A 16,060-nucleotide genomic window follows, 5' to 3' on the forward strand; every position below is an offset into this window, starting at 1 on the left:
TCACCTGAAGCAGATTTAGTGGCGGGTTCCCTCCCCCACCCATTAATAAAAATACTGATGATTCAATAAAGAACACTTGGGGTGCCTGGTGGTGGTGCACCTGGTTAAGCACACATAGTACAAAGTGCAAAGACCTGCACAGGATCCAGGTTCCAACCCCAGGCTCCCCATCTTCAGGGGGACAGGGTCACCTCACAAACTGTGAAGCAGGTCTGCAGTTGTCCCTGCCTCACTTCCTCTCTACCTCTCTGTCCTATCCAATAAAGTGAAAAAGATGTCCAGCTGCCAGGAGCAGTGGATTTCTAGTGCTGGCACCAAGCCTCAGAGATAGTCCTGAAGGGAAGAAGGAAAGAGCAAGAGAGATGGGGGAAAAGGAGGAGGGAGAGGGGAGAGGGAGGGAGAAGGAGAGGGAGAGGGAGAAAGAGAGAGAGAACATTTGGAAAAGTCTGTTCTAAAATTGTAAAGACGGAAGAATATCTTATTATTATTATTATTATTATTATTATTATTATTATTATTTTTAATATTTATTTTATTTACTTATTTCCTTTTGTTGCCCTTGTTGTTATTATTATTTTTAATCAGAGCACTTTTCAGCTCTGGCTTATGGTGGTGCGGGGGATTGCACCTGGGACGTTGGAGCCTCAGGCATGAGAGTCTGTTTGCATAACCATTATGCTATCTACCCTCTGCTTGTAAAGCTTAATTTTATCTACTATTCTCCTGGTCTAAAATTTTACCTGGAGTTCTTGACCTGTCATCAATGAACAGATTCAGCATAAACTATGTGTCCCCCAAGATGCTATGCAGAATGCAGACATGCAGGTGGCTAGACAGACAGCATATAGACTAGGGTTTGATTTCCAGCACCACATTTGCTGGGATGTGGTTCTGACCTCTCTCTAAATACATGCATCAAAATTCATTTTGTTTTGCAAAATAAGTTGTATTATATATTTCATTATAGACTTGAAAAAATAAGTCACTGATCTGAACTATCTGGTGATATACTTCTAAGGCCATTTAAACAGGAAAATAGATACAGCTACAGAAAAGTAGTCTTCCACAGAGGGATAGGGAATGAATAATGGTGAGCAAAATGGAGAACAGTAAAAAAAAGATATGATGATAATATTATTAGCTATTAGTGATTCAATACCTATAGTATTCCAGCAGAGACTATATTAATGTTAAGTAGATATTATTAGCTCTATGTAGTAATTGAAGATAGAGAAACAGAGAGAGCCTAAGTAACCATGTTCAGACTCTATAACAATTATGTAGGAGTTAGGAATTTAATTTTAGTGCTGTCAAAGATAATATACTTCTTCAACACATAAAGTCAAGCCATCACTTTGTATTTCCTATTATGTGTCTAACAGTATGAGCAATTCATAAAAGAACAAATGTTCATTTTGTGAAACTTACACAGCATTTTGGGGGTGAATCTTGCGCAAAACTATATAGAATATAGAATATTATTTCCCAGAAATAAATGTGTCTCTCCTTGAACTTTGAAATATACCATACCTCTGACTAAAATATTTTCCTATATCTTGGAATTGTCTTCAAAATCTACATCAATTTCCCACATTAGTGTGTGTGTGTGTGTGTGTGTGTGTGTGTGTGTGTTTACCCACTAATCCTACAATTCACTTCTTTAACTGTTTTAAAACAAACATAGGTCTTATCACTGTGCAGTGACTGGGAATGTAAAAGTCTGAATCACTGTTGGACTTGCAGACTAGAGGACAGAAACTATAGTCAAGTTTGGAAATAGAAAACTTTATAAGCAAATAGAAAACCAACAACATTAAGAGTTACCAAGACAATAAAGTAAACATAAAGTGTGGGTCACACCATAAAGGTAAGTGCAATGTCAGAAGAGATAACCATCAAAATGGTGGTAAGGAGAACACAAAGTCTAAATGAGAAAACACACAAGTAAAAGGGTCAGTTTTCATTCTGTTTATTTATGTGTGTGTGTGTGTGTGTGTGTGTGTGTGTGTGTGTGTGTGTGTGTGTATTACTTTTGCGACTTATCCACCCCAGGCTGACTTCTTTTTTCAAGTAGAAAGACAAAGTTAGAGAGATGAGAGAGACAGAGAATGTAACATAGCAATGACGCTTCCTTCAGTTGGGTGGAGGCTGGTTCATGTGTGCGACTGAAGGATAAGCTTTGAATTATTCTGAGTTGGTAACTTGGTGTTTACTATATGGATGTTGGGGATATAGAAAGATTTAAATTGCCTCACCCCACTGAAGGTAATGATCATTCCCTATACAATTTTAATGATGACCACGATGGAAATTATAGTTATGGTGGATCAGGTGAGAGCATGAAAGACTGTGAAGAGAAGGAAGGGTCAGGAATGCCCCCAAGCAAGACCAACAGGCACAGTATATTCTGCATGCCTCCTTTCCCAAGCCCACAGTGGATGTTGCTGATGTACTATCTAGCTCTCTTCCATCCAGCATAAACATAGCCACATTGTTCTTAGCACTGTTTTCCAAGCCACATGGAATTTACCAACATTAGTACAGGTAGGGTGAAGATGCAACTGATTCTCATGTATGGACCCTGAAGGTGGTTCTTGGCTTTAGAATTTTGAAACTTCACAATTGTTTTCTATATAACCGCTGTCTCAAAAGTCTTAAGTGAATCCCCCAATCTGAGGCACTGGTCACACTTGAAGCTGTCCCTGGGCAGAATTATCTCCAAGCAGCAACTCATGTGTATGTAATTGACATGCCGCTATGAGTCAGTTATGTCTCCGAGTAGCTCACTGGTTTAAGATGTAAATTTTAGTTGCCAACTTGAAGAAGGATGTGTAGTTTGCAACTATGTTGAGGAGGATGTAAAGGAAAAAGCTACTCAGCTGAAATAGAAGAGGCAGAATAAAAAAGCTTTAAGGAAGATATGTACATAGTGAAAGTCTTAAAGAACAAAGAGCCTGAGTCTGATTAGAAAATAAGAGGAACTAGTAAAAAACTATGAAAAAGAAACATTGATATAAAGAAATGTGTGCTTCTGATGGATTCAAACTCAAGCAGAAAAGTTTCCATCTGCCTTAGAAGAATAAATGAACCATTGGTCACAGAGGACTTGGTATCTGAAAAGGTATTGAAACCCTCTCTTAAGATTTGCAGTCATCTCCTTAAATTCAGAAGGAAGGGCCTGACTTACATAGCAGACACTGGATATGTTGGGACCCAGGAAAACAGTTAAGTGCAATTTCCAAAATCACAATGACTTAGCTGTAAGCCTCTTTTCAAACACTACATTCTGTAGCTTTCTTTAGTCCTTTTGCCAAAGGCAAGTATTTTGCCCCCCAATTTTTAACATTTATTTATTTATCCACTTTTGTTGCCCTTGTTGTTTTATTGCTGTAGTTATTATTGTTGCTGATATTGATGTTGTTGTTGTTGTTGGATAGGACAGAGAGAAATGTAGAGAGGAGGGCAAGACACAGAGAGGGAAAGAAAGATAGACACCTGCAGACCTGCTTCACTGCTTGTGAAGCGACTCCCATGCAGGTGGGGATCCGGGGGGCTCCAGCCAGAATCCTAAAGCTGGTCCTTGTGCTTAAGTGCCCAGTGTGCTTAACCCGCTTCGATACTGCCCGACTCCCTAAGATTTTTTTTTAAATATATTTTTTTCTTTACTCTATTTATTGGATAGAAATACTCAGAAACTGAGATTATAGAGTGAGATAGGGGGAGATACAGAGAGACACCTGCAGCCCTACTTCACCATTCGCAAATCTTTCCTCTCCAGATGGGGACTAGGGGTTTGAACCCGGTCCTTGTTCATTTTAACGTGTGCACTTAACCAGGTATATCACTTCCTGCCCCCCACCGATTTTTTATATTATAAGATATAGTCAAGAAAGAATTATCTAGCAATTAACAAACTACATTAAGGAAGTATTTCTGAAACACCTGGTTGGTCTTCACTTCCCAAATAAGCATTGCTATTCACAGATATACCCTGCTTTGATTTTCTTTTTTCCACTTTCACATGCAAGACATTTAGGAACTTAAAAAAAAAAAGTTTGGTTGTGGGAGTCAGGCAGTAGCACAGTGGATTAAACGCAGGTGGCGCAAAGTGCCATGACCGGCATAAGGACCCGGGTTCAAGCCCCTGGCTCTCCATCTGCAGGGGAGTCGCTTCACAAGCAGTGAAGCAGGTCTGCAGGTGTCTATCTTTCTCTCCTCCTCTCTGTCTTCCCCTCCTCTTCTCCATTTCTCTCTCTCCTATCCAATAACATCGATAACAATAAAGCAACAAGGGCAACAAAAGGGAATAAATAAATTTAAAAACAAATTTGGCTGCATAATATAATGAATAAAAGCTGCTAGGTAGTGTTTTCCAGAAGAAATGGTAGAAGTCTGTGAATGATACTGCCATTGACTATGTATGATTGACTTTCCGTAGTCCTAAAAATAGTATATACTTTAGTATCAAGTGTGGATAATAATGTTTCCCCTGTCTGCCTCTCACAGATGTTTCAGGGACAGAAGAACTAATGCAACCATGGGTCCATCTGTCATCCCACCATTTACTGTCCTTCTGGCATTAGCATGGTGATTTGTGGTATTGTAAGATAACTCACTGAAACAAGATGTCTTCAAATGAGGAAGCAATTATTGCCTCTATTATTGGGAAAAGCATGCATAAAAAGAATATGCTCAGCTCATTAGTTGTAAGTTTTGTATGCAAGCAAAAAAACATGAATAAATACCAACTTTCATTTCATCAAATCTTTTAAAATATACTTAGTATATTTTAAAATATTTAACTTCAAGGCAAAAGTAACAGTTACCGGTAAGCAGGTCGCTTTGTATCTTATGAGTGGGTATGACCTTTGCAGGATATGAAGGTTGTTAAAATTTATAATTGTTACAACTATTTCCAATTTGAATTTATTTTAATTTTTAGGAAATAATTTTTGCATTATATTCATAAATTCAGTATTTCTTTTAGCAGTAAAAAAATCAAAGTTTAACTTTGTAAAACCTTAAATAAACTATTGTGAACTGACTCAATGTTTAAATGAAATATCTAAAGAGAATATGATTTTAGAAAAAAATAAAAATTATACAAAATATTTTTAAAATATAAAGTATAAAATTATAACTTTGTCAATAGTACATACCCTGCATATATAAAGTATACATTAAATATAAAAATCAAATGTATATGGGTACAATATGTATTCTTTTCTGGATGCTCTATTTTAAAAGTTTATCAATAATTAAATACAATAGATTTTAACATTCTACACAGAGGTTTTATTTAATAGTATAAGTAATTGGTTCATTAGATGAGTTAATAAAACTGGCCTCATAACACCAGTTTAAGTTAAAATATATTTCAGAGAATATGGCCAATATTATATATATATCAACTTTAAATCATATTATTTTTCATATGACCTTGATGTCATATAGTTAGTTTCAATTGTCCAAAAAGAAATGTAATGGTCTACTTTGAAAGGTAATAGGCTATAATGTTTTTCTGTGTTATAAAGAGCATACAACATAGAAACAGGTGATGTGAAATTCAGACTTGTCAAATGACAGGGGAAGACAGCAGGAATGTGGCAAGAGAAGATAAGATATGCTAGTTGCTCTTTTCTCAAATTTTCCTTCCATCAAAAGGAAGTATCATTTACCACAGAGCATACTCACAGAGATGACACAGGATCCTGGGGACAAGCTGAAGGGATTATAGGCTTCCCTAGACAGTAGAGAGTTTTATCTCAACAATTTTCATGATTTTCTGGGTCACAGAACAGTAAGTACAAAAGTGGTTACTGTGTGTGAGTGTGTGTGTACACAGAGAAAAGTGTATATATGTGAATGTTTACGATATGTGTAAACACATACCTATCTGATTGTTTGCATAACTTGATAGCTATAATAAATAAGCAATTGTGTTCCCATTTGTTTCAAGGCAGCAGAAGTACACAAGTACAGTAGTACTGATTTCACTCTGCACAATAGAACCCAGCTCCCTGGGCAGCATCTTTCTAATGTCTTATTTTTAAAGAGTCCATCATTTGATCAAATCTAGACCACAGCTAATGTCTTGGGGACCAAGAAGATAGTCCAGCTGCAGCACAATGGACTTGCATGCCTGGAGCTACTATGTTCCAGAGTTGAGTCAAGGTTCTCTGGTTTCTCTATCTCTAGTTCTGTCTCTTTCTAAAACAAATAGATGTATTTTCTTTTTTTTTTCTTTCTTTCTTTCTTTTATTCATTCAATAATGATAGACAAGACTATAGGAATGCAAGGGGTACAATTCCACACATTCCCACCTCCTGAGTTCCACATCCCCTCCCTTCCAGTGGAAGCTTTCCAATTCTTTATCCCTCTGAGAATATGGACCCAGGACCATTATGGAGTGCAGATGTTTATTTAAAGGCGATAGTAAGGGCTGGCGAGATAGCTCGTCTGGATTGTTGGATGGTGTGCCTACTTTCCTGTGTGAGTGGCCCAGGTTTGAGTTTAGCACTTACCACATTGGAAGAAGCTTGTGTGCCATGGTATCTCTCTCTCCTGCTCTCTCTCTATATATATTTACATATATATCTCACTCTTTCTTTTTCTTTACCTAAAAAATTCAGTCCAGAGTGCTGAATCTCTAGTGACGACAAACTAAACTAAATGAACAAATAAAAACCTACATCACCATCCACAATCTATATAATTTGCGATTAATCTAAACTTCAAACTTGGAAGGTAGAATTTGAGCTATCTTAAGTCAACTTTTACTGTTTGTTGGGATTTAATAATTTTAAAAAGGAAGTATTCATTCATTGTTATCAAAGATTGAGAACAAATATGGGTTCTGGAAGCCAGGTAGTGGCACACCTAGTTAAGCACACTCGTTACCATGCTCAGGGAGCCAGCTTGATGCCTGGGTCCCCACTTGCAGGGGGGAAACTTCATGAGTGAAAAAGCAAGTACTCCAAGACTTTCTCTGTCTCTGTTTTTATCTTTCCTTTCACTCTCATTTTCTCTTGGTCATATCAAATTAAAATGAAAAAGAAAGAGAAGGATAGAGAGAGGGAGACAGAGAGAGAGAGAGAGAGAATGGCCACCAGGAGTGGTAGATTCACAGTGCAGGAATCATGCCCCAGAAATAACCCTTATAATAATAAATATATAAATAAATGAACACATAAATAAATAAATTACAAGTTTTTACTTATTTGAATGATTTGGTTGAAAGTTCACTTAAAGGAGTCGGGCGGTAGAACAGCAGGTTAAGTGCATGTGGAGCAAAGCACAAGGACTGGCAGGGAAGTCCCTTCACAGGTGGTGAAGCAGGTCTGCAGGTGTTTATCTGTCTCTCCCTCTCTCTGTCTTCCCCTCCTCTCTCCATTTCTCTCTGTCCTATCTAACAAGGACAACATCAATAACATCAACAATGATAACCACAACAACATTAAAAAGACAACAATGGCAACAAAATGGAAAATAAATAAACAAAATTTAAAAAATTAAAAATGAAAGTTCACTTAATAGTTCTAATGTTTGGGACAATAATATGAACCTTTTTCTGTGATGAATACATAGTTAATCTTCACAATAACACTTAGAGGCAGGTACTATAATCATAACATAAGAATACTGAGATATGATAACTTGCTCAAGTTTCTACTTCTGAGTGAACATTGCAGATGGATCAGTATCGTAGCAATTCATTAAGCATTGCTTCACTGCTGCTGTTGCTAGGAAGAATCGACTGAGTGGGAATGCATTCTGAGATTATAAAACCATGTCAGCTGTGGGGTTGAGGTTGCCATCATATCGATTTAGCATTGGTCATCTCCATTCAATTCCTTGATGTTTGTTGCTTGAAGACAAAAACACAGATGAGAATTGGCATACTCAATTAAGCCCAAAGCCAACTCTGTATAATTACAGCTGTTTTTACTAATTTGTTTTTTCTCATCTTCTATTAAAAGTACAGTAATATGAATCTGAACATTTCTAGGGTATTCTTTGTTTAAAAAATGATTATCTTAAGACCTACACAGGGAAAAAAGAGAAAATACACTTTTTTTCTGGACTTGCAAAGGAGGGGTTGTGAAATGCAGAAATTAGAGCTCAAAGAAAACATCCTTTCTTATGAGGTGGGAAGTATAAAATTAATCATTTTCGGGAAACTAGCAGAATGATATGTTTCTTATATTATGTATATAATAATCCACATTACAGGTACTGTACATACACTTCAATGGACCATTTACTCCCTGATTGTTTATTATATGGCACTGTATTAGCATAGGATGGAAGATTTGAGGGAGAAGAGTGAGGCATTTTTTATGTCTACTTTGAGCTGTTAGTTTTACTGCACTCGGGGATATACAGGATCCTCTTGTAGTCAAATCTAGCTATAAAGCCTAAATTGAATTATCCCCATGGAACAGCTGCTAAATCTCCGGGGTGTGGGAAGTTCCCATCAGAAAGGAATGATGGATTTTAGCAAGGACACTGCCTGGTTGCAGACTGCTGCAGAGGGCTGTGCTGGAAGCCAAGATTCTAGCTTTGAGAGCCTTGAATCACATTTTGCGAGCCATAAGCATTAACATACCCTTGCTACTGCCTTATTGTTGTTGTTATTGTTGTTGTTGTTGTTATTATTTGACCCTTTCAATTTTCTGCTAGAACATGTTGTACCTGTAAGAGTATCTTAAGATTCAATAATTAAGAGAAACACTGTGGACACAGAGAAAGAACACAAATACCATTCCTTTTAAAGGCCCTTACTTTGCACAGGGATGACTTAGTGACTTGGTGCAAAGCTGATTTTGCAGCTGCTTCTTTGGGGGAACCTTTAAGCCTGACCTTGGGAGTAAAAGAGTTTGCACTTTTAATTAGTGGTACAAGCCATTAATTTACATATGGGATTCTCAAAGAGGAAAAAGTGTGAATATATAACTGTGTGTGCGCATGTGTAGGTGTGTGTCTATGTAGCGGTATGAGTTTTCACTTAAGCAAGGCGTGGAAGGAATTTAAAAGGAAAAATAGTGCTTTTACCACCTTTAAATTGTGGAGGTTAAAACTGAAGGTTGTCTGCCTTCGAAGTGAATCATTTTTCATGGGAATTTTTTTTCAAGTACATTAGTGCTAAACGGATTCTTTGTGCCTCATAATAACAACACTGCCAATTAAATTCTGAGGAACAAAGTATGCCAGCGAAACTTCAGGCAACTTCGTAAGTGCTATAGTAGCTCAAAGTCAACAAAACATTGACTAAAGTTGTAGCTAGTATTCACTCAGAAAAGGAGAGGATAGAGGCTGCTAATATTCAAGAACTCATATTCTTTTTAAAAGTTTTTATTATCATTATTTACTGGATAGAGACAACCAGAAATTGAGAGAAAGCAGAAGATAGAGATGAAGAGAGACAAAGAGACACCTGCAGCACTGCTTCAACACTTGAAAAGTTTTCCCCCTGCAGGTGAGGACCGACACCTTGACCCATGTCCTTGAGCATTATAATATGTGCATTCAACCAGGTGTGCCACCACCGGGCCTCCTCTGAGAGCTTATATTCTTTCTTTTTTTTCATTTTTTTTACTTAAATGGGTATGCTCTTCTCAATAGTTGTAACACTCATTTCTTTTTTTTAAATACTTATTTTATTTATTTATTCCCTTTTGTTGCCCTTGTTGTTTTATTGTTGTAGTCGTTGTTGGATAGGACAGAGAGAAATGGAGAGAGGAGGGGAAGACAGAGAGGAGGAGAGAAAGATAGACACCTGCAGACCTGCTTCACCGCCTGTGAAGCGACTCCCTTGCAGGTGGGGAGCCGGGGTTCGAACCAGGATCCTTATGCCTGTCCTTGTGCTTTGTGCCACCTGCGCTTAACCCGCTGCGCTACAGCCCGACTCCCAAGAGCTTATATTCTATCTCTTTTTTATTATGCATATTTGCTCTGCCTGTCTAGTTACTTTATTTCATGTACCTCATCATTAAATATATTTTCTAATATAATGTATACAGGTTTCCCTTTATAAATGTTGCAGTAAGAATCTTATTTCTAGTTAAAGCTCAAGACCACATACCTTCAAACTTTAGTCAGTTCATGAATGATGGAAATGCGAAATGTTTTCATTGGTTCCTAGGCACAAAATGTTCTGCCAACCCCTAGCAGGTATTAGAAGACAGTGCTACCTTGTCTTGTAGCTGAGTTATTGCTCATGGAATTAATCTAAGTTACTAACAGGCAGTAAATTCTTCCATTCCATTGACAGATTGAACACAGTGAAACCAAAATATTATGAAATATTCCTTGAGAATAATATTTGGGAAAAGTTATGATAGAAATACTTTTCATGGTTCAAGTTCCCTGGACTAGACACAATAAAATGTCCTTATAAAAACTAGTTCTAGTGCTGGTGGAATACTCAGTGTGGCCTCACTATCCAAGTTCGAGGACTCTGCTTCAATCCACAGTTACCACCTAGAATGTGTGTTTGTGTGTGTGGGGACTTCCCAAGTGGTAGAGGAGAGCTTCAGCTCCCCCCCCCCCTCTCTCTCTCTCTCTCTCTCTCTCTCTCGTGTGTGTCTCCCTCTCCCTCTCTCTCTCTCTTTCTCTTTCTCTGCAATTTCATCTCAGATTTCTAAAATTAAGTAAATAAATAATAACCAATGCTTAGATTAACCAGGGAATTTATATCCTAAGCACATATAGGTGGGGAACTTATAAAAAGCCTTAAGCCTGGAATGGATAAAAAACTGTAAACCATTAATTTCCCCAATAAAGAAATTTAAAAAAAGACTGAAGCACTGGAACTAGAGTCCATCTGACAAACTCTTGTTTGTGACATTATTTCTCTTTAGAATCAAAATATAGAGACTTTTGACTCAAATTTTTGAAAACCATAGCAATTATTAACCCAGTTGTAATTTCTTTCAACCAAGTCTGCTTCACAGCCTGCAGTCAAATGGCTACTAAAAAAAATGTTTCAAATATGCAACCTCAAAAAATAAAATATCATGTGTTATAATTTAACACAGGATTTTTTTTCTCTTTTTTTTTCCCTTTTGATAGAGGGGAGAAGAAATAGTGATAAAATGAGAGACAGAGAGGAGGAAAGATATCTGTAGCACTATTCTACTACTCATGAAGCCCCCTCCACAAGCAGGTGGGGACTAGGAACTTAGCCCCAGGTCCTTGAACATGGTAATGCATATACTCTACCCACCTCTATGTTAACCCATTAAGGAAAAGAATTATAATCCATACCCATAGTTTAAGCACATAGTCCAATGTAACAGACTGAAAAAAAAGGAGTGGGGAAGTGTGCCTGCTAATGATAACATGGTATAGTCTTTTCACAATTTTAAATGTCATAATTTTTTTTCATTTTTTTATTTTTAAACTTTTATTTATTATTAGTGGGTAAAATCATAAAGAAATTGAAAGGGGGTAGAGAGAAGGAAAGAGACAGAGAGATACCTGCTAACCATTTGTGAAACTTTTTCTCTGCATGTGGGGACCAGGGACTTGAACCTGGACTTGCACACTGTAATATGTGAACTTAACCAGGTGTATCACAGCCTGGCACCCTATTCTCATAAATTTTATAGAAATTTCAGTGTAAGAGACTTCCCACTAATGGAAATACAAAAATAGTTTTAATATTTATCCACTAAGTATAAGTACAAATTTTAAAGTTTATACATAAAAACTTATAAACTAATCTGAATGAAAGAAAGCCACAAATAGTTAAAAATGTAGAGATATTCCTATATTTTCTTGGTGCTTCAGATATTTTAGACTTTCTATTGAAGGATCAGCAACCTAGAGACCCCAACAGGTGCAGATAAAAAAGGACATTAGAAACCTGGTCTTTAATATTAGGACCAGAAAAAAGGCAGCTTACTATGATATATGTTTTACTACAATTGGTTGATATCAACTAGACACCATAGTAAAACTATGGCCACTACTTCCATGTGGCTGCACTAGAACAGAGCACTCCAAGCACTGAAATACTTCATAGGGAAAATAAATTTAATAGATAATAGCTGTGTATTCTTGTAGTATTTGTCGAGGTCACATGTCTGATGGAACCTGAATTCTGAATCCTATTTAGAAGTTTGAGAAACTTTATTCACTCCCTATAAGGATGATGTCTGAAATGGTTTAATGGTGAATCATGATTTCATCACAGATAACAAGAACACATGCTACACACACACACACACACACACACACACACACACGGAATGAGGGGGAGTAATTATACTTTTTGTGTGATTATTGAAGCTTCACCACTCTTAGGCCAACATTTTAAGATGTAGATGGAGGGTTAGAGGGAAAGATACCCCTATACAAAAGTACAGCCCAGTTCAGAGAAGATCATGCTTAAACCTGGGTCTTGATTTCAAAGCAGACATTTTTTATCAACTGTAATTAGGCTTTCTTTTCTTCTTAGCTTTCATAGATTTTGAATTCAAGAAGAAAATGAGAAAGAGAAAAGAACTAATATATATTTTTTTTAAAAGCAAACTATTTATTAAATTTGGTGAATGACAGAAACCTACTAATTCAAGATGCAGAGTAAAATAAAAAAATAAAACAAAACAAAACCCAAAGAACTCCATATAATGACACATTAGGATCAAAAAAACAACAAAAAAGAAAGATAATTCCTTAATGACAGGAGATTTGTCACTAGAAGTCATTGAGGCAAAAAGAAAGTGACCCAACATTTTTCAAGGGCTGAGAGAAAAAAATGCCAATAAAGATTTTTATACCCAGGGAACATTTCTTTTTTAACCAGGTGCACCACCACCCAGCACCCTTTCTCCCACTTATTATTATTATTATTATTTTATTTTTGAGAGAGAGAGAAACACCAGAGCACTACTCAGCTCTGGCTTATAGTGGTGCAGGGGATTGAACCAGGGACTTTGAAGCCTCAGGCATAAGAGTCTGTTTGCATAACAATTATGCTATCTCCCTCTCCCCATTTCTTTTTTAAAAAAGTGAAAAACAAGACAATATAAGATACAGAAAAAATAAGATAATTTGTCACCAACATACATATCCCAGAAGATGACTAAAGAATGTTAATATATATGCATATATACATATATATGTAATATGTATACATATTATAGAGGATGATGCAAAATAATGTACTGAGATATGAAAAGAAGAAATGACAACAGTAAAAAAGTTATGAAAAAATGGATGACACTACATCTTTTATTTTCTAATAACCATGTTTGATAACTGAAGTAAAAATAAGCTTATATACTTCTACTGAATATATAAAAAGGAAATAATTATTAATGTTGATAATATAATAAACAATTTAAGGTACTGAGTCAAAAAGCTTTATATTTAACTAAAATTGATGTATTGATGGCATATCATTAAAATGTGATGTTATATGTAAGGTGTATAATATCTAAGAAACCACTACTATAGAAATGCAAAAACACTAGATATATATTTTCTTTAAAAAATCCCCAAGAATAGTGTGGTCCGGGAGGTGGCACAGTGATAAAGCTTTGGACTCTCAAGCATGAGGTCCTGAGTTTGATCCCCAGCAGCACATGTGCCAGAATGATGTCTGGTTCTCTCTCTCCTCCTATCTTTCTCATAATAAAAAAAATCTTTAAAAAAAAAATCCCTCAGAATAGAGGGATGATGAAAAAAGATAATAGCAAAACACAGATAAAATATGTGTGTGATAGAAGTTCAATTACTTTAAAACTAAGGGTAAATTGTTCAAATAAATTGCTTACAACAGATATTTTAAAAGCACAAATTTAAAAGGCAGAGAATGACAGTGAACTGAAAACATGACTTTACTGTTGAAAGTCTATAAGAAGCTCACTTCAAATGTAATGACATAGGTAGGTTATAAATGGGAGGATAAAAGAAAGACAGGATAAAGAGTCATTATTTATAGGAAGTAGTTATACTAATGTCAGACAAACGATTTCAGAAAAAAAGAAAATTGTCATTGAGTAGAATTTATTTGTTTCTACTTTATGTACTTTTCATTTCCTTTCTTGATGAGTTAATGCTGGGAATAGGCCCCAGAATCCAAGGGAAATCCAAGTTTATATTGACTGATGAAAGATCAGTTCATCTGGGTGGTTTATCAGTCCTGTGTATGTATTAAATAACAGAGCTATAAATTACATGAAGAAAAAAAATATGATTAGAAGAAACTGACAGGTTTACAATCAGATTTGTTTTTGTCATTTCATTAAAGAATATCAGTACTATGCTGAACATTAGAAGGGGCAAAGTTCTATGCTAGGTATGATGAATACAACAGTGAAACAAAACAGTAAAGCAACCGGCACTTGTGAAGACTGTTGTCCACTGGGAAAGACAAATGTTAATTAATTAGACACTATTTAACTTGCCAAAATAACAAATGTTACTTAGAAATCTCTCAAAAATGTGAATGTTTGATCTGCCTTGTTCAAATTATGCTTTTAATATCAGTAATATGTAAACAGATATATAATCCTCAAGCAATGGAATTTCACAGAAAATGTGGTTATTTTCTTACATATCCCAGAGATAATAAACAGATTTACATTAGCTCAGTAAAGGCTTCAAAAACTATGCACAACTGAAATCCAAGTAACAGGAATATGGAATTCTCTAGGTGGTGTTAAAGTACTTGCTTTTTCCATTAATAAAACTCACATGACACAGCCCCTGTATTTTTTCTCACTCTCCTGTTTCACCTGGGTTCCTGATGGGACCCCCATGTAATGCAGTACAATCACATTATGATGAGAAACTGGAGATAAGGGAAGCAAGACTTACTCTAAAATGTTAGAAATGACTATGGTTTAAAAAATGCTGACTTACCACAGTGTAGATCTGATGCTTTCTTCTTTTAGCTAGGTCAATTATGTTTACTCCATTGTAGTAAAGGTTTTCAATACATCCATGGAAGTTTTTCTTTAAAAATGTCCCAGGTTTGCCTGGTACTGGAATACCTCCAAAGCTTAGCTTTAGAGAGAGAGAAAGAGAGAAAGTTCTGAAGGAGTAGAAAAGGAAAGTGAGTTTCAATAGATTTAGTTGCATGCATGAAATAATATGCTTAAATAATTATAGATGCCACTTGATTACAAATTTAAAAGTATACTGATTAGTTCATGTAAAAATAACTGTAGTTGCTTGCTTTTTAAGGACGTATTTTACAAAACTATTTCAATTATTTCATAAACCTATTTAACATTCAATAAAACAATAATTTACACAAGGAGAATAAAAGAAAAGAAAATCAACGTCTTTATTTCCATCTATAAGATAAGTACCTGAAAGAGCCAAAGGCAAGAGAGAAAAAAAAAAACATACTTCTATTCAGTTATAAGAACATACAGTTTTAAGCTTACTTTTACTTAAGTAATCCTTATGTAAAAGACATTTATGAATTATTTTTATAAAAACAGCAAACAATTCAAATACTTCTCATGGTTTTTAAAGGAGCTGGTTGATCATTAACGGGATATAATCTTACATAGTTGTTCATAATAGCACTTATTTAATATTTGTGATAAAATGGGAAATGGATTTAGTATTAGTTAAAACATGCAATAGTGGGAGTCAGGCAGTAGCACAGCGGTTCAGTGCACATGGCACAAAGCTCAAGGACCTGCGGAAGGATCCCTGTTCAAGCCCCGGCCCCTCACCTACAGGGGAGTTGCTACACAAGTGGTGAATCAGGTATGCAGGGGTCTATCTTTCTTTCCCTCTCTCTGTCTCCCCCTCCTCTCTCAATTTCTCTCTGTCCTGTCCAACAGCAATGGCAACAATAATAGTAACAACAACACAGATTAACAACAAGGACAACAAAAGGGAAAAAATGGCCTCCAGGAGCAGTGGATTCATAGTGTAGGCACCAAGCCCGAGCAATAGCCCTGGATGCAAACAAACAACAAAAAAAATGAAATAGCAAAAATTAAGCATAAATGATAATGCCAATAATAATAATAATAATAATAATAATATAAAAATGCATATAAAATATAGGATTGGAGGAAATATACT

General features: G+C 35.9%; 1 protein-coding gene across 2 annotated transcripts in view; it reads right to left on the reverse strand.

Annotated features, from left to right (window-relative positions):
* CNTNAP5 (contactin associated protein family member 5) overlaps positions 1 to 16,060 on the reverse strand; it is a 956,089-nt gene that overhangs the window by 450,858 nt on the left and 489,171 nt on the right. For both annotated transcript variants that reach the window (XM_060177957.1, XM_060177958.1), the window contains exon 7: positions 14,876 to 15,019. In XM_060177957.1, the coding sequence (XP_060033940.1) occupies positions 14,876 to 15,019 (144 nt within the window). The remainder of the gene's footprint in view (positions 1 to 14,875; positions 15,020 to 16,060) is intronic.

The sequence above is a fragment of the Erinaceus europaeus genome, chromosome 18, assembly GCF_950295315.1.
Source record: "Erinaceus europaeus chromosome 18, mEriEur2.1, whole genome shotgun sequence".
Classification (NCBI taxonomy): domain Eukaryota; kingdom Metazoa; phylum Chordata; class Mammalia; order Eulipotyphla; family Erinaceidae; genus Erinaceus; species Erinaceus europaeus.